This window comes from Neolamprologus multifasciatus, chromosome 20, assembly GCF_963576455.1.
Source record: "Neolamprologus multifasciatus chromosome 20, fNeoMul1.2, whole genome shotgun sequence".
Taxonomy (NCBI): domain Eukaryota; kingdom Metazoa; phylum Chordata; class Actinopteri; order Cichliformes; family Cichlidae; genus Neolamprologus; species Neolamprologus multifasciatus.
The window spans coordinates 4562202-4581704 of NC_140458.1; the positions used below are offsets into that span (position 1 = coordinate 4562202).

The window sequence follows — 19503 nt, forward strand, 5'->3', positions numbered from 1 at the left end:
GTTGATATCACAAAGAATACGCATCTACTTAAATCAAATTCAAGTCAAATGGTTAAAAAAATAATTTCACACACAAAAAAAAGAGCTAAAAAATTCACCACACTGGGAAGGGTGAAGACAACTGGGTCGCCCGGCCCTGGCCACGAGGTGTCCCTTATTTATTTCTCAGGGAGTTGGCAACCCTAAGCGTGAGTGTGTGTGCAGGTCTGGATCCTGGAGGTCACGCTGGAAGGATCCATCTAGTGGAATCACTGGACTCTCTTCATGGAGCTCATGGCTCAGTAAAACAGCTGACAGAGACACGGAGCATCGTTGATCACATGAAACCGGAACTTGTGCGATTTTAGCGGCTTCTCCCGAACATCCATCTGACTGTTAGCGGCCAGCTGATAAACTTCAACAGCTCTGACTCAAGGACAACTTTGATGGAGCTAAACTTCAGCAGACGAGACAGTTTCTGTCTCTAATCACGAGCATGTCAAGTTACTTGGAACAACGTGACGCAGAACTTCCTGTAAATTTCCAAAATAAAGGCTCCTGTTTGATTTAGCAGGAAGTGGAGCAGATAAAACTCTTTTTAGAAGACCAGTATGTATATTTAAATGGAAATAAATGGAACTAAAGAATAACTAGTTATTTAAGCCAGCCTGTTTCCAGCATGGTTATAAGAGGTGTTAGTCCAGACTTTCTGCACCCAAACACCCCTCAAAGGTCTCTCAGATCAACTGACCAGTCACTCCTTGCTGTCCCCATGTCGAGACTGAAACACTGGGGGACCGAGCTTTAGCTGCTGAGGCCACCAATTTATGGAATAATCTGCCCCAACACTTGAAATTTTTAAATCTCTTTTAAAAACGCACATTTTCTCCAAGGTGTTTTGGGAGTATTACCAGAATCAACTTATAGTAGGTTTTATTTCGCTTTTGGCTGCTCTCAATCTGTTTTTAATTTGTTAATTTGATTTATTATATGAATAAAATAATCATGTTGTATTTTACTAATGTTTTAATATTGAATATTTACTTTTTTCATTTATATATTTATTTTATTGTTATTTACCTTAGTTTGTCTGTTTAATTTATGGTTTCTAAACTTCTCTGTTTTTTTATCAAAAAGCACTTTGGTCAAACATGTTGTTTTTAAAGTGCTCTATAAATAAAGTTGCATTGGATTAATTAATCAGATATTTGTAGAAAAAGTGAGAAACAGATGAAAAGTCCATCATGACGTGTTTTTGAAATTAAACTGAGCAGCAACAAATGAAGACTCGGGCCTGGGAGACTGTCTGTGATCACAGGAAGACAAAGAAACAGTTCCTGTTTTAATGGAAGGTTTTATTGCTTCAAGATATAAATTCACAAAACAGATTTGATCATAAGCAAATATTAAGCTTTTGTTGACACAATAAAAGAGCAGAACTGATAAATCCAGAATAAGTATAAACAATAATGATCACAGGGCAAACCCAGCTCTCGTTCACATTATATTTACTGTATTGTATCAAATATTTATCAAATGTTGTTTCTGGCAAATAAAATATTTCAGACTTCTTTTAAATTTATTCTGATCGCAGATGCAAAATCAGCCACCTGGAGCGTTTTTCATGACTACATCTAAGGACCTCCCTCCAAGAACAGCCTACCTGCTGGCTGATCTAATAACTCTCCATACTCCCTCCTATATGCATCATTTTGTGCAGCTCTCTGACTGAATCTGTCCGACAGAATCACTATAGCAAGAATAGTTTTTCAAACTGGGAAATATTCCAGTTTGAGAAAATGAAAAAAAAAATCAATTATCTGTTAAACTAAATTATTATTATTACTAAATATTAAGCAGCTGCAATTAAAAAGCTTTAAACGTCATAAACTATTTTAGTCACTGAGGTTCCATCAACAGCATCACTGCTGATGTTTTTCAGCAGCAGAGGAGATCTGTGGTGTGGTTGGCAGGGCTGGCATGTGCCTGAAGCCTGGAGGAGACGACATCAGCTGCATCACCACTGGGGGGCGCTGTTGGTGGTGGGAATATGGGAAGTACACTTCAGCGTAATCAACTCCATTCATGTCATCGTTAGCCTGACATCAAACTTCAGACTCTAAATGAAATGATAAAGTTACCCTCAGCCTGTGCATGAAGCAGAAATGAACAAAATAATGAAAATATCCAAAACACTAAACAAAACAAATCAACTGTACCACAAATAACAACAATCATCATCATCTCTAAAAATAATACTTAATAACAAATTAAAGATTTTATTATTGGACTGTTTTTAACTAGCTGTACCTAATAAACTGGGAGCAGAGAGTCCACATTGACTTTGTGCATTCCTCATCATTAATATTAGCTGGTAGAAAGAGATGCTATAAAAATCAAAGAGCTTAAAATCAGACCACAGTTTTACTTTGTTGTGAGCAGAGGTGGAGAGGCTGCAGAGGTCTGTGTCTTCATCTCCATCTGGTTGAAGGCTTTTGGTGTAGCGTACACTGAACACACTCCTGCAGGAGGTGAACTGCTCTGTCCGTCCTCCTCTCTGATCTCTTCACACAACTGGTTGTCCTGCAGAAGGAGATCAAAGCAGCTGCTTGATACAAATCAAGCTGTGATGAAGCTCAGCTGTCTCACAATTCCTAAAACTCACCTGTGTGATGTCACCACGCTCAGATTCCACAGGAGGTCCTGAAAAAACATCAGAAGATAAACATCAGTCTCTAAGACGTGTTCACCAAGTAGAACCTGAGGAAGTAAACTCAGGATCAACGATGATAACTGGCAGTAATCAGTTACTGATGCATGTGCCGCCAATATGAACCACAACAACAGCAAACTAAGAACAGTTCCTGTATATTTTTATTTGATCTTATTAAATATCATTTTAGTTAATTCACTACTTTAAGCTTTTAGTTTAGTTTTAGTTAACTCTAATAACCTCGATGGACACACGTTTATCAGGCTGACTGTTACAGGAGAATTAAACAAACTTTGTACAAACTGTGATTATTTTGTTGAGGAAGAATCTCTGTGCCAGGCTCTGTTTGGCTTTTCTGTATATAAAATGATGACAATGATATTTTCCTACTAAATAAACTGCATCTGTTGACAGACAGAAGCTGATTTCAGGCATTTTCTTTGCATTTTTCTCGTCTGACTCCTGCTGTTAGCACATAAATCTGTTTCCACTGTGACATGATGAGTAATTTCCTACAATGTGTACTCTTAAATGTTTACTATTAAAACTTGTTCACTGAGTATCAGACTCCAGGAAATGAATGTGCATTAGTGTGATGAGCTCTGAAGCGATGAAAACACTGTTGTCATGTGTTTCCTGTAGCCTCACCTCTGGGTTTAATGGCTCTGCTCTTCATCAGCAAAGATGCTAAAAAGATGCTGATGACAACGACCAGAATCAGACGCACATAAAGCAGCACATCTGCAAGAGCTGAACAGAGAAGATTTCTTTTACTCACACAGTGTAAACAGTTGTTACAGCAGTGGTGGTGTAACAACTGACCGCAGGCGTTTCCTCTCATAATTGTGGGCGGGGCATATAAAGAGGAAAAGCTGTGCGTGGTCATCATCGTGTTACTCCTGTAGAGTCCTGAGTTGTTGTCTTTTTAAATTTTTATTGTGCATGAAATTATTTAATGAAGTAGTTACTCAGAAGCACAGAAAGTATTTATACTTTCACCAAGTTTTCTGTGTTTAGTTCCTGCTGTTGTACTTTCTGCTAAAACTTGAGCAGCTCCTCATTCTGCTTCAAACACTCAGTAACAACTACAGCTCCCACAATGCATTCCTCTGTCTGTGTCTGTTACACTGACACTTGTGAAAAAGCTCTGAAACCAAACAGCGACTAATCACAGTCTGTATCTGTCATCCAGCACAGATGTCATGCAGTGCTGCTCTGAGGAAGTCAGCCTTGTTCTCTCTCAGCTGCTGTGGTGGAAACTTATTTCTCATTTATTTCTACAGTTTTTCTCTTTTACGTCACTAAAAGATCAGAGTGATTCTTCCACAGCTCGTAATGTGTCATTCTTGTGTAGTTCACTCATTAATGGATCTTCATCACATGTAAATCTGCATACATATAAAAATCTATAACGTACCTGAACTTCCAGAGGAGGCTGATGAAGGTGTGGAGCTTCCTGAAGTTGAGCTTAAACTCTGTGTTGTTGGTGGTGTGGAGGCTGATGAGAGAAACACTGAAGCTGAAAAAGCTCTCAGAGTCTCGTTTGGTGTTGAAGTGGTTGAAGCTGTGAACAATGAAACCATCAGAGTCATAATAAGACCACTTGAAGCAGTTTATATATCTGCATGTGACTGACGTGGTTATGGGCTGTTTGACAGCAGAACTGATGAAACTTGATGTTTCAGATAAATATAACATCTGTAGGTGATTTGAAGGAAAAGTAGCTGCTTTTGAGACGTGAAGCTTCTGTCACACCTTCAAAGACAAACACGACTGTTAGCAGAAACTCACCTTCTGTGACAATCAGCTCAAAATCATGGTTTCCATCTTTCCACCAGTGATTGTCCAAATAGCACCTGTACCGTCCTGAGTCAGAGTGTTTCAGCTGTGTGATTCTCACATACATAATATCATATGAGGTCAATCCTTTTTTTACATATTTAATGCTGTATCTGCCGTTCTGAGCTGCATCATCGGATGTTTCAACAAGAATGTTTCCATCTTCACATTTTTCCTTACAGAGGAGTTTCCTGTTTCCAGACAAATAAAAGCTGCATGCAACTATGATGTTTCCTCCTTCCTCTGCTCTGTAGGTGAGAGTTTGTGCTTTGACCAAACCAGTGTTTCCATCCTGAAGTGCTGCTGAAATGATCAACAATCATTAGTTACAATCTTACTATAGATTAAATGTGACAGATGATTATTAATTTGAACTGATCACAGAAGTTCAGTTAACTTCATTTTTCTGTTTTTATTTGCAAACTGCAAACTTCCTGTTTTATACACGAACACAAAGCATCTGATGTGGAGGATTCAGAGTTTAACGTTGTGAAAAAGATAAATAAAAGTCAAAATTCATTTTTGTATCTTTGACGACATCATCATCTTCATCATCATCGGCAGCAGCTATTTCTATATTTGTATGTGAAATGAACATTTTAGTCGTGCTGCTAAACATCCAGTTCTCACGTTGTCACCGCTCACTGTGCTGTTGCTCTTCAGCTCATTAAGAGAAGAAATGAAACACAGAGTGTTTGTTTCATCAGCTCTACTATTATAAGTTTGTCTCTCATAGAAGAGTAGACGAAAAGTATTTGATTACAGATTCAGTGTCCAATAAAAAGTAGAAATTTTCCAGGGATCAAACTGGTTTGAAACTAAAAATAATTTGCAAAGTGCAAAAATATTTGTGGAAACATTTAAATTCCACACAGATTTATATATTTCAAACTGGATATATTTCACAGATTTTCTTATGCTTTCAATAACCTGCATGTTTAACCACAACAACCACTAACTATGAGTGAGAACAAGGAAATGAAGAAGGAAGTTTAAAATTAAAAAGTAAAATGGAGACAAATAAAAGTTAGAACAGAGAAAGTGACAGAAATAAGAAGAGAATTTACTCACTGAGGAAGATGAAGCAGAGCAAAGTGTGTTTCATCTCAGAGCTCTGATGGTTTAATGCTGCTTCAGTTCTTCTTCACTTCAAACCAGGAACTTCTTACTTCTCTTAATGGGGAGGTTACGCCTTCAAACCACACACACACACACACACACACACACACACACACACACACACACACACACATCGTTGATCACATGATCCCTTATCTTCCCTGCTTAGCCTCTTATGTCCTTGTCTAGTCTTGTGTTTTTACTTACTTTTCCCTGAACACTCTCTCACAGTCTGTTCTCTAAAACCTAAAGAGGAATTATGGATTTGATCAACTGGTCCCTGAATGCAATTGACACCCTTTTCTCAACGAGAAGCCTGAGCTCGGGGGAGCCTGAGTGTTGAAGATATCTGGAACCATGATAACGGGGTTCTTGCTGATCGGAGCTGGCTTGGCCCTGACTTATCGAAGATTAAAGAAAGCGGAATCAGCTGTTCAAAACCCCACAAGGCTGCCCGCTGGGATTGAATTGATGGGACGGGTGGTGAATTCTTTAAATGGGCTCACTGAGCGCAGCACGCATAAGATCTTGGAGAAGCTTACGGCTGCTGTGAACACTCAGAATAAGACCTCTGAGCGAAACTTGATCACATCTTGGAGAAGCTCACTGCGGTTGTGAGTTCTCAGAATCAGCTCTTTGAGCATAAGAAGGACAACATCACGTAGCGTAAGTTTGATAACATCATGGAGAAGCTCACGGCTCTCCAACGGGAGATTGAGAGACCAGTGTCGGACTGTTAGAACAGCTTTGAGTTGTTCGCACTAAAGTAAAAACCCGGGGAAGATGGCGGTCGACTGGACCAGCGCAGACATGCTGCAGGACTGGATGTGCTGTCTACACCGGCTCTCTCTTACCCTTTACCCGCCCCTATTGCTTGTGCTCTTGTGTTTCTATGGTGTATTGATAGTCATGTGCTGGAAAGAATTTTCAGCAGGTTAGAGTGATTGTGGATAGAGATGGAAAAGAAAACAGAGAGCGAGACAGAGGAGGATAGATGGTGGAAAACTTGTGAGGACTAAAAAGAATGAAGTAAGGGTACTAGTGGATATACTGGACCAAAGAGCCATAAGGCAGGAGTAAAGGGAGAAGACCACAGAGAAGATTCATGGATGTAGTGAACAAAGACAGGTAGAGTTTGGGTGTGAGAGAGGAGGATGCTAGATAAGGTGAGAAGGAGGCAGATGATTTGCACTGGTGACTCCTAAAGGAAGCAACTAAAAGATCGAAAGATTCAGTAAAATTCCTGAGATACAAACACATCAGTTGGACATGTTATCTGCTAGACTTGTAGTCAAGACCTCCTAAACCAAGACCAAGACAATACTAAGACCAAGACAGACTGAGTCCAGACCAAGACAAAGTCGAGACGAGACCGAGACGAGACAAAAAAGTCTTTAAACTGCAGCCAGATGCTGCTTCGTTTACGGGTGTCAGGCATATTTATGTGTTTTTGCTTTCGCACAGCCCTCCTCACCGCTGTCTACTGTCTCACTCACTTACTGAGAGGACAGACGCACGCTCCACTTGACTGTCGCGTCTCTCACCCTCTCTGTTTTTCACATAATCATATATCCTATATCCTCGCATGTGATTGGCCACAATATGGAGGGATTGGAGCATAGCTGAGCCACTGTGTGAGAGCTGAGCAGCGAAAGGAAATTAAGAGAGGAGCCGGCTCTCGCTCAATGGGAGTCGACTCCTCTGATTCACTACAAAGCACTCTCTGAGCACGGCTCTTAGAGCTGATGCGTTTGCACATGACACATTATCGAACGTTACGTTGTGTGTCACGAATACTGTTGACTCCAAATCTCCCGAACACTATGTGGATCTGAGACAGCAAGACCGAGACAGCGAGACCAAGACAAGACCAAGACCAAAGTCCGTCAAGACCAAGACAAGACCAAGACCAAAGTCTGTCGAGACCAAGACAAGACCAAGACCAAAGTCCGCCGAGACCAAGACAAGACCAAGACCAAAGTCTGTCGAGACCAAGACAAGACCAAGACCAAAGTCTGTCGAGACCAAGACAAGACCAAGACCAAAGTCTGTTGAGACCAAGACAAGACCAAGACCAAAGTCTGTTGAGACCAAGACAAGACCAAGACCAAAGTCCGTCGAGACCAAGACAAGACCAAGACCAAAGTCCGTCAAGACCAAGACCAAAGTCCGTCGAGACCAAGACAAGACCAAGATCAAAGTCCGTCGAGACCAAGACAAGACCACGTAACCGGTCTCGAGACATCCAACTCTATTATCTGCATATCAGTAATTATCATACACTAAAGTTTTAATGAGCTTAGAGGTAAGTATAGGGGCATCTGTCCTGGAAGCATTTTTAAAAAATTATGTTTACTTTTAATGAAGGCCACAATGTGGTCGAAATCAAGCCTCATTTACTCATTATTAAAATGTTTTATTACAATATTTCCTCACTGTGGTTGAACACATTTTATCACTTTATGTTGGTCATTATTAGACATCAAACATCAAAACTACAAACTGTCAAATTCAAAATGTTGAAAGTCTCTCCAATACAACATTAGTGAAATACTTTTAGTTTTAATACAGTATTATTATACTGTAATAATATGTATAGTATTACAATAAACACCTATGTGGAGCAATTCACATCCTTTCACACACAGACTGATGCATCACAGTATTTTTTGCATCATTTTAAGAAGGGCTCTATGAGAAAATTGTGATTGTGAAGTACGAATGTCACTCTGCCTTCACTCTGTGGACTGATGTCCTGCCACTAACACTATTGTTCTTGTTGTTCACACGAAATTGGTTTTAGTTGCCTGCCTTATACTATCTGATAAGACCAGCTGCGACCTCAACAAACAGGAAGTCACACATACTGTAGTAAAATTTGCCCTTGTCAGTCAGATCATGTTCCTCTTGCTCACGGTGTTTGTGAGTCAATCGAACATGAAAAATTGAAGCACAAGGTCCTGGCATGTTTCACACCAAGCTAAAGAAGCTAGCTGTACAAATGAACAAGCTGCTAATGGATGAGACGAACCCAGAATGGCTAAGAGACGGCCAGACAGTCCTGATCCCAGGACTCTAGAACGGATGGATCCCATTCAACTACCAACCAACAACCTTCCTCAGCACAATGTGGAAGCTCCTGTCGGGCATTATAGGGGCCAAGATGAACAAGCACATGACTCAGTACATGAGTGGAGCACACCAGAAAAGGAGTTGGCACTAGAAGCCAACTTCAAGCCAATTGCACAAGCTACCATTAGGTGCAGGATTTAGCAAGTAGACGCTCTCTCCCCATTGCTGTTCTACATAGGCTTGAACACCCTAACCAGATCTGTAACAAGACTAGCAACGTCTTCTTCAGATACCCTGGTGGGATGATAAGCTTCCCAAAGGAGGAGATAGAAGCCACTGACATCAAAACAAGGCATGGAGGGTTCCACCCCAATTTTACACAGTTTCTCTTCATTTCTATTTTACCTTTCTGCAAAGGACATGCTGCATGTTCATGGGCTGCATTAACTGAAAGAAGCAGCAAAACAACAACAAAAAAACCCGCAGACAAGACTGGACTCGAGTATAAAGTTAGATGCTAAAAGAAGGAACTCACTGCGAGTTCCTCATTTCATTTTCTGCGTTGTTAACATCAAAGTTCCTGAGGAAAATTTCTGCTTGTGGTGCAGCTTTGAACCACATTTCACTCAGTTTTTTTTCATTGTATCATAATGGGACAGATAGTTAACCAGACTGAGGTCTCCAACAGAATGTTTGACACTGCTGTGAAGTCTTGTGTCAGGACACCAGTGGAAGATCGAAAATACTGCAGGTTTGTATTTTTCGTTTCTAGCCTCGGATGGTAGGAGGTTGCAGAAACACTTCCTACTGAGCTGCAGTTGTTTTGCACTTTGTGTTTTGGTGTCACAGCCCTCAGACTTTCCTTCATCACAACATGCATGAACACATATTTCAACATTACTGTGAAACAGGATGGAGACATTGCGAAAATGAGAGAGAGCAGTCTTACATATTTGTTGAATGTGCGCATTGAAGGACTAGCTAGACACCATATTTGTTTTAGGGCTGCACCCTGTGGAACTCCATAATTAACCTTTGTGTTGAAAGAGGACTCCCTATTTACATGAACAAACTGCAACAAACAAACAACAAAATAAAATGATACGACCAAGAGAAATCTGGTATTTTGTAAGTATAATAATAAACGCAAATTCACACTGTAATTGTGTAACTTTATTCGCAGTGTCCTCCTGAAATGCACCAATAACATTGAGAGTAGCATCCTCCTCTCTTCCCCTTAATGCTCTCTGGTCACTATGGTAATGCATAAATATTTATTTCAAAATAAGATACACAACTACAACACAGGAAAAGACCCATGGAAACCGAGTTAAAGATTAAAACCCTAAAAACCATAAATTGCACACCCGAGGCCATCTGAGACCGTCACCTTTTTGTCTGTCCTGCACTCTCTCTCTTTTTCTTTCTCTCTGATTGTTAAATAAAAGTATAAACATGTATTTATAAGTTAAACTTGTGTTTGAATCCTGCAGGTTATCACACATTTGATTTCCATGTGTGAGAACCGCAAGTGTCCAGAGTGAGGGCAGACTGAGGGACCCACTGCTGCACATCATCTGTGAGACTTTGCGTGTGTGGGGAAGAGGAGGAAGAGGAGGAGGAAGAGCCAGCACCAGCTGACAGGTGGAGATAATAGAACTTTGTGAACGACTGCTAGAAACGTTTAAAAGCAGTGATGAACAACCAGCTGTGGTGAGTAACAGATATTTTCTAGTCACCTACCAAAAAATTGACTGTTTGCTCTGGGACAGTGTTTTGTGTGGGGAGCAACGAAGCCCATTTTTCTGTGAATAAGTAGATTTCCCCCCCTCTGTTTCTCTAGTCAGCCCTGAGTCTGTCAACTCAGTGACTGCTCATTCCGAGGAAATCTGCTCCGAATGAATGGATTTTAAAAACTGTTCCCTCCATGCTCTTTCTGAGCCTGGGACATTTATTACAGAGTGAACTCCTTCTCTGAAGCTTTAAAGACTGTTTCTCCTGAGAGCTCAACTGAGCTGCCATGTTTCTGTTCCACCAAAGGTTTTCGCACCATCTGGTTCAGTTTCTGTTCCCGCTGGGGGCTCAGGAGAGCCGCTCCAGCCGTCCACGGCTTCCACGCCACCCTCTGTTTCTGCTGGGGGCTCTGAGGAGTCCATCCAGCAGTCTGCGGTTTCCACGCCACCGTCTCTCTCTGCTGGAAGCTCTGGGGAGTCCGTCTAGAGAGTTCGTCCGGTTGTCCATGGCTTCCACGCTGCTGCCTGTTCTTGCTGGTGGCTCAGGAGAGTCCATCTAGCTGCCAGCACAACTGTCTGTGGCTGTCACGCCATCACCTGTGCCTCCACCACGCATTGCGTCCATGTCACTGCCTACTCAACTGCTAGCTCAACCACCAGCTAAACCATCCACAGCTGCCATGCCACCACCAGCTGAACCACTTGCAACCGCCACGCTGCCATCTAGTCCAGTTGCGTCTCCGCCAGAGGTTAGTGCGCTGTCTGATCCTGCCTCGCCTGGTCCTGCCTGCTGGCCATGTGAATGGCCATCATTGAACAGAGAGGGTGATTGATGACATCACCTACTAAGCAGTTTTGAGACGCCTTGCTTCAGGTGACCTCAGTGGGTCATATGATATATCACAGTGTCTTCACCCTAAATGTTTTTTCCACATCTTGGCTCATGTGATGAGGCACATGATCAATAGTGGGCCAGTGACCACCAGGATTCAAACACCTGGGATTCTCCAATTCTTGGTTTTTAGAACTGAAGAAGCCTCCTGAATGAGGCATCCTCAAAACATTGCTGAGCTTCAAAAGCAATCCAGTTGCTTTCTTTTTCAGTATCCTTTGTTAGAAGAAGCTGAGTCGAAATACTTCCACTGCAGAAGTTAAGGAAATGTGTGTATTTTTATATTTGTATATTTATATTTTATAAAAGAAAATAAAAACCATACACTGTTAAAACTGCCAATGTTCATGTTTATTTTCATTAAAAATGAGTAGATTACTGCATCTCTTCACTTTTTGTCTTCCTTATATCACATGTCCTTAAAAGATAGCAGTCTGTTTCCTGGTTTCACTGAATCTATCCTACAAAATCATAATAGCAACATTTTTGTATCTGTTGAGCTAAATTATAAGCAGCTGTAATGAACTTTAACCTGAGGCTATATAACTGTGCAGTTAAGCTATAAATATGTCAAAAGTAAAAAAGTAAATAAAGATAAACTAACTTTAGCATCATTTATACTGAGCTGTTGCCTGCTGAGATAGTTGAGGTTTCACCCATAGCTTAAGTACTCGTGTTATTTTCTACATCCTGCCTGATGCCGAGGCTGGCTGGTGATGGGGGGACTGGTTGACTGCGTCCCGGGATCACTGCTGGCTATGGGAAGGCACCTGTCCATCCACACTTCTGAGTGTGGGGATGGTTGTGTGTGTCCGGGGCTAGCTTGGGCCTCTTCGTCATGCGGCGGGGGCTCCGCTGGGTGTTGGGCAGTTATTGAGTCTCGCCTTTGTCTTGTGCTGAGGTGGCCACCGGGGTCAGTTGCCTGCTGGCTATAGGAACTCCGTCCGGGGCCTCTGTCTTCCCTCGGCTAGGATAGAATGCATGGTTGTCGGGATTCAGATCTTCAGATCTCTTGGGAGCTATAGATAGCTGGGGTCTCTTGGGTCTTTCCCTGGCCTTCACCCTCATTTTTCAAGTATTTTTCAGTACGTTTCATGACAAACAATCATAAACACTCCCATCTTCTCTCTCTCTGGTTCTCTCTCTCTCACACACACGATGTGCTTTGTCTTTCAGGTGTTGCCTATTGTTTGTATTCTTTGTCACAGGTGTAGCAGTTGGAGACCCAGCATGTCTGTTTGTTTCATCCTCAAAATTTCCCCCACCCTCATGGGGCGATCGTGGCTCAAGAGTTGGGAGTTCGCCTTGTAATCGGAAGGTTGCCGGTTCGAGCCCTGGCTTGGACAGTCTCAGTCCTTGTGTCCTTGGGCAAGACACTTCACCCGTTGCCTACTGGTGGTGGTCAGAGGGCCCGGTGGCGCCAGTGTCCGGCAGCCTCGCCTCTGTCAGTGCACCCCGGGGTGGCTGTGGCTACAATGTAGCTGCCATCACCAGTGTGTGAATGGGTGGATGACTGGTTGTGTAAAGCGCTTTGGGGGCCATTTACCATGTTTTTCTCTCATTTTTCTTCTTCTATTCCTCTAAATTTCTTCACCTATCTTTTGCCAATCCAACCTTCACACCCTGTCCGCTCCAACATAATATCCACACAAAGAATAATATGAATAATAAAATTAAATAAATAGATAAAACAAAAACATAAAAAGAGCCTACAGAGAGTCTACAGTGCCAATCGTGGGAAAGTAAATATGTTTGGCACAACAAAGCATTCAGACCATTACGCTTGTTACAGCTGCTGGACAGGTTTAAAAAAAGTACTAATGTATTCATAGTGAGGAAACAGTAGAGTACACAGGAGGTGAAGCATCTTTGGTGAGGATGGCAGTACTCAGGTCCACCTGAGGCATTGAGTAGACAACATCAGTTGCTTCACCACAGGGGGCGCTGCTGGTGGCAGGAATGTGGGGAAAATGCACTTCAGAGTAGCAGAGGTTATCTGCCTTAAAGAGATAAAGAGGTGAGATCAAACATTAGACATAAGACTGTTAAAATTAAATAATGTTGAATATTTAAATTGAAAAATCCACATCTGAAAAAACAAAAATCAAGAATACATTTTTGTCATAATCATCATAAAGCCTCTGAAGTCACCTTTCAAAATACCTTTGTAATAAAATCTGACCATGACAACGTTCAAAAACGAAGGATTTACTATCTTTACTGGACAGTGTTTTACAGTTTTAAATACAGATTAATTAACCTTAACATTTGATAGACTTGTTTTCCACCAGAAAGCTGTTTTTTTTTTAAATCCCACTGAGTATGAAGCTGATATTTATTCAAAAATACAAATTTCAGTATAGAAATGATTCTTTAGAATCTTTTTCTCAATTTAAAAGATTTTATCTGCTCCAAACAAAGAGGAAGAACTTTTATTTCTTCAGTCTTCAGTGGAACATTTGTGTCTCAGGACAGATGAATTACTTCACTACACAAACAGTTACCTGGTTTATGACCTCAGCTTAGAATCAGACCACAGTTTTACTCACGTTGTTCTGAGGAGGGGTGACGAGGCTGTAGAGGTCTATATTTTCAACTCCATCTGAACGGGGGTCTTTGGCGGTGGCATAAACTGAAGACACTTCTACAGGAGGTGACCTGCTCGCTATGTCACACTTTCTAATATCTTCATACAACCTGTCGGCCTGCAGCAGGAGAACAAACCAGCTGACACATACAAAGCAAACAATAATGAAGCTGATGTGTGTCACAGGTCCTAAAACCCACCTGTGTGTCAGCATACTCTGTTTCCACAGGAGGTCCTGAAAAACATGCAGGTCAGAAAATAAACGTCTTTCTTTAAGACACATAACAGGAAGAAGAACCTGAGGAACTAAACACAGGAACGATATGAGGAACTACATATGATCTACAGTTAAATAAGGCACATGGCTGATAAAGAATAAAAATCATATCAGTCAGATTCTGTTGTGAGTCATAAATGAACATTTTTTTCAACAGCGTGACAGAAACGTCACACTTGACTTAATTCATGCAAACTGGGTCATTCTGAGCTGAGCATGTTTAGCCTTTTCTGTTTTCCTAGCCTCACCTCTGGGTTTAGTGCTCCTCCTCTTCATGCAGCAAATCAGCAGAGCTGCTGATAAGACGACGATCATAACGAGCAGAATCAGACCCACATAAATCAGCACATCTGCAGGAGTTTAACAGAGAAGATTTCTTTTACTCACAGTGTAAACATGTGGCCTCAACATCTGTTCATTTAGCAGTAAAGTTGTGCACATACAGAATAACGTATCTTTGGACTGAAAACAGTTCCTCAAACACTATCTGACAAACTGTTTATCAAGAAAACAGAACAATTTATTGCTTCTAATTTATTCACTAAAATATCAGAGCGCTCCTTCCACAGCGTTTAACGTGTCATTCTTGTGTAGCTCTCTGATAAAAACACATGAACCCAAAGCCCTTTTCTACTCGAGCACTCATACGACCTGCCTTATTCATCCTTTTAGGCAAACACTTTTTTCCTTGTGCTTTCTATCCAACTGTGACACTCTGATAAACACACTGGAATATGGGATCAAACGAATGGCCTTCCAATTAGAAGATGACATGCTCTACCTGCTAAGCGACAGCCACCCAATATACCTGATCTTAAATGTTTGGTTTCAGTGAAGGCTAATGAAGGTGTGGAGCTTCCTGAAGTTGAGCTTAAACTCTGTGTTGTTGGTGGTGTGGAGGCTGATGAGAGAAACACTGAAGCTGAAAAAGGTCTCAGAGTCCCGTTTGGTGTTGAAGTGGTTGAAGCTGTGAACAATGAAACCATCAGAGTCATAATAAGACCACTTGAAGCAGTTTATATATCTGCATGTGACTGACGTGGTTATGGGCTGTTTGACAGCAGAACTGATGAAACTTGATGTTTCAGATAAATATAACATCTGTAGGTGATTTGAAGGAAAAGTAGCTGCTTTTGAGACGTGAAGCTTCTGTCACACCTTCAAAGACAAACACGACTGTTAGCAGAAACTCACCTTCTGTGACAATCAGCTCAAAATCATCGTTTGGATTTTTCAACAAGTCTCTGTCCAAAGAGCACCTGTACCGTCCTGAGTCAGACTGTTTCAGCTGTGTGATGCTCACATACATAATATTATATGAGGTCAATCCTGTTTTTTCATATTTAATGCTGTATCTGCCGCTCTGAGCTGCATCATCAGATGTTTCAACAAGAATGTTTCCATCTTCACATTTTTCCTTACAGAAGAATTTCCTGCCTCCAGGTAAATAAAACCTGCATGCAACTGTGATGTTTCCTCCTTCCTCTGCTCTGCGGGTCCCAGTTTGTGCTTTGACCAAACCAGTGTTTCCATCCTGAAGTGCTGCTGAAAGGATGAACAATCATTAGTTACAATCTTACCATAGATTAAATGTGACAGATGATTATCACGTTGTTGTACTTCTTCATTGTATGAAATAAAGAATAAGTCAGTGTTGTTTCAGGAGATCTAGTAAGTTGTTCAGAAGGATAGAGAAAAAAAAAGATTGGAGGCTTAATGTACAATAAAAAGTTCCAAAGTGATTTCTGGGGATCAAAGTGATGTGAAACTAACAATGATTTGCACTGCAGTCGTGCAAAAGCAGAAGTTTGTGTAAAAATTTAAATTCCACACATCTTTATATTTCGGGGTTTTATCTGTTTATAACTATTACAAAGTGTCCTTTCTCTGAGCTGCATGTTTGAGTGACTCTTTTCCAATTTGTATGAGAGAGAACAAAGAAGTGAAGCAAGTTGTAAAACCAGCTGATTACCTACAAATGACAACAAAGTGAAGGTAAATAAGACTTAGAACAGAGAAAGTGACAGAAATAAAAAGAGAATTTACTCACTGAGGAAGATGAAGCAGAGCAAAGTGTGTTTCATCTCAGAGCTCTGATGGTTTAATGCTGCTTCACTTCTTCTTTACTTCAAACCAGGAACTTCTTACTTCTCTTAATGAGGAGGTCACGCCTTCAAACCACACACACACACAAAGACTTTTTTTTAACTGCAATAATGTTTCTGTTTCCTGTTTCCTCACATAACTTAAATGTTTTTGATTTTCAGAGTATCATTCACGCTCTAAAGAAACCGACTGCGTGAGGTTTACTAAACTATAATTATAGGATATAAACTAGACTATTTTATAACTAGACTAGTTGACTAATGTTGGCTGTCCTCCATTTTCATCACACCAAACAGAATAATCTTTAGTTTTTCATTTATCAGACGATGCAGAAATAAAATGTCTATTTATTTACAACTTCTATTTTAAGTTGTGTGTCACAAACTGAATCTTTTAATGTTCAGAAATTCATCCAGTCTCTATCCAAACTTAAACACAGCAATGCTTTTAAAGGAAATATTTACCAGGTGTTTATTTTTTTATTTATTCTTTTTAAATTATTTGAAGTTAATTTATTTTTGATATTGTGTTGTTTCTGAAAAAACTCTGACCAAACAGAATAACCTTATATATGTTACATTTTTATTTATTTTATTTTATTTTAATTTATTTATTTATTTATTTATTTATTTATTTATTTATTTTATAAGCAATTCTACCCCCAGGTCAAAAACATACAAAAGAAATAGACCAGTAGCCCCCAAACCCTGGGTCATGGAGCGGTACCGCGCCGTGAGAGTTGATGCTTGTTTTTATCCTTAACTCGGTTTCCCTGGGTCTTTTCCTGTGTGTTATGAATAAATCTTCTTTGTTTTGGTACCGTTACTGGTTTTATTTTGTTGTATTTATCCGCGACACCTTAAAGGCCGGTCCATGAAAATACTGTCGGACATAAACCGGTCCGTGGCACAAAAAAGGTTGGAGACCGCTGAAATAGACTATATAAGCCACTATGTGTGTGTGTGTGTGTGTGTGTGTGTATGTATATATATGTATATATACATATGTAAATATACCTGTACACTGCCCAATTTACATAACCACGTGGAGGCAAGGACCTCACAGCACATGCAAACTCCAAGTGTATTATAAGAGTTTGCTGCACACAAGATTGGCAAAAGTACAGACATCTGTACTTACTTAGAAGTACAAATACTGCTGTTAATGTCATGGCCCTGGGTCGGTGACCCAGCACTTTAAGTTTATTATTATCATTTTCTAGTTTATTATTATGATTATTATTTGAGTTCTCTTCGGTCTGCCTCTGAGTCTGCGTCTGTATCTCTGTCTATGGTGTCACCCCATCTGTTTGTGAATCTGTCTGTTCAGTTCAGCGTCTTGTCTGGTTCCCGGTGTCTGAGTTTCCTGTTTTATTGTGAAGGTCTGTGTCTTTTGTGAGTGTACTCAGTTTACGTTTCCCCTGTCTCGTCAGCTGTGATTTCTCCCAGCTGTGTTCCCCTCCTGTCTCTCATCCCTTGATTACTGCCATCTGTGTATTTAAGCCCTGTGTTTCTCTGTGTCAGTGTCGCGTCGTTAACGTCTGCTCACCCTCAGATTTCTCTGTGTGTTCTGTTACCTGTTATGCCTGCCTGTTAGTTTATTTTCCCCCCAGTATAGTTAGTCTTTTGTTCAGTCTGCAACCTGCAATAAAGCTGTTTATTTTGAGTTCAACTTTGCCTCAGTGAGTCCTGCATTTTGGGTCCTTCCTCCCTGCCTGCCTGCACACAGCCATGACAGTTAAAAAGAAGTTGAAGTACTGATTCAACTTCTTTAGTCAGGTAAAACTAAAAGTACAGGCTCTGAAATGTAAAGCAAAAGTAATAAAGTAAAAAGTAGCTCTTTGGAGGTTATTTCCATTTTGGTGCAAAGCTAACTGAACCTTGTGCTATAATAACCTAATTATAAAATAATATCACTAGATGGGAATAAAAACTTTTGTTACGGCAGTGAGCACCGGTGTGTTTGTGGGTCAGACACAAAAGCAGACACAGGAAAAATGAACTGATGATCAAACAAAAAGCGAGCCTTTATTATGGCTGATACAAAAACAAACAAACAAACAAACAAACAAACAAACAAAAAACAAAAAACAAACAGAAAACAAACAGAACACAAGGACAGAAAGACAAGGCCAGGTGAAATACACAGGCCGGTAGGGAAGAGAAACACCTGGGGAGACACAGCTGACACAAATAATCATGACCCCACAAGTGGAAATAAAACAAAACACAGTGAACTCATAAATCAGGAGACATAGATGAAACAAAAACTAGAATAAAACTTAACCAAATCGTAGCTCATAATAACAACACAAGAACTTAACATATTTCCAATAAAACACACGGAATCAAAAATACAAAGTAAAGTCAAAATGCTGCATCACAGACCAAGCCCCCGACAACTTTAGTCTAACTTTTTAAAATTCTAATTATACTCAGCTTGAATCTGAAGAAAAAGAAGGAAAATAAAGGCTATATATCCATTTTCTGTTGCCTTCATTGTAGAGGGTGACTTTGCCTCTAAACAGGAAAATGTGTAGCTGTCCCAGTAAGATGTGATTATATTGTTCAAAACTGGGCATTTAATGTAATTCCTATGTTGTATTGTTGCCACCTTCTGGTGGACCTGAGTATTGCGCTTTCAGGTGCGCATGGTTTGGACAGATGTTTAATTAAGGCACACATGTCGCCAGTGAGTGAAGACTAAAGCCAGAAAACAAGCAAGTCAAAGTCAAAGTCAGCTTTATTTTTAGCTTTATTGGCAGCTGTAGCTTGTGGATAAAGAGCAAAACTGGACAACATGGACTGCAATTGCTCCTGAATGTGTGGTAGAAAGGCGCACGCGGCATGTTTGTGTATTTTACTTTGTGTGTACGTTTGTATTTGGGTTGTAATTTAATTTTGCTCACACATTATTCTGTGTTTGCTGGTGAAGGGGAGATTAAACTGTTAAGGACATTCTATGACACTGTGGTAGCATCTGCCCTTTTCTATGCAGTGGCCTGCTGGGGGAGTGGATGCACGGACAGGGACAGGAGCAGGATTGACAAACTGGTGCGGAGGTCTAGCTCCGTGCTGGGATGTCCCCTGGAGACTGTGGAGGTGGTTGGCGAGAGGAGGATGTTAGTGAAGCTGACATCCATCATGAACAACCCACATCACCCACTGCATCAGTATGTGAGTGGGC

At 40.7% G+C, this 19503-nt stretch overlaps 3 protein-coding genes across 7 annotated transcripts in view; 1 reads left to right on the plus strand and 2 right to left on the minus strand.

Annotated features, from left to right (window-relative positions):
* The window catches only part of cables2b (Cdk5 and Abl enzyme substrate 2b), a 132370-nt gene that overhangs the window by 65505 nt on the left and 47362 nt on the right, over window positions 1–19503 (plus strand). The window lies entirely within an intron of this gene.
* On the minus strand, window positions 1100–10415 carry LOC146494150 (uncharacterized). Of its 3 annotated transcripts, none has more exons than XM_085145990.1 (7): window positions 5603–10415; window positions 4484–4831; window positions 4110–4256; window positions 3341–3442; window positions 2645–2682; window positions 2408–2562; window positions 1100–2012 (listed from the first exon to the last, which is right to left on the minus strand). In XM_085145990.1, exons 1-7 carry the CDS (start codon window positions 5634–5636, stop codon window positions 1997–1999), a joined length of 840 nt encoding a protein of 279 aa, XP_085002116.1. In that variant the 5' UTR covers window positions 5637–10415; the 3' UTR covers window positions 1100–1996. The 3 variants fall into 3 exon arrangements, with proteins under 3 accessions (XP_085002116.1, XP_085002115.1, XP_085002118.1); XM_085145989.1 differs by having other exon boundaries at window positions 1101–2012; window positions 4484–4834; XM_085145992.1 differs by having other exon boundaries at window positions 1103–2098; window positions 4484–4834.
* Window positions 10510–16899, minus strand: LOC146494151 (uncharacterized). 3 transcript variants are annotated; one of them, XM_085145977.1, is made up of 7 exons: window positions 16262–16899; window positions 15406–15753; window positions 15020–15178; window positions 14460–14561; window positions 14135–14169; window positions 13897–14052; window positions 10510–13347 (listed from the first exon to the last, which is right to left on the minus strand). In XM_085145977.1, exons 1-7 carry the CDS (start codon window positions 16293–16295, stop codon window positions 13174–13176), a joined length of 1008 nt encoding a protein of 335 aa, XP_085002103.1. In that variant the 5' UTR covers window positions 16296–16899; the 3' UTR covers window positions 10510–13173. The 3 variants fall into 3 exon arrangements, with proteins under 3 accessions (XP_085002103.1, XP_085002105.1, XP_085002102.1); XM_085145979.1 differs by having other exon boundaries at window positions 10510–13343; window positions 15406–15756; XM_085145976.1 differs by having other exon boundaries at window positions 15406–15756.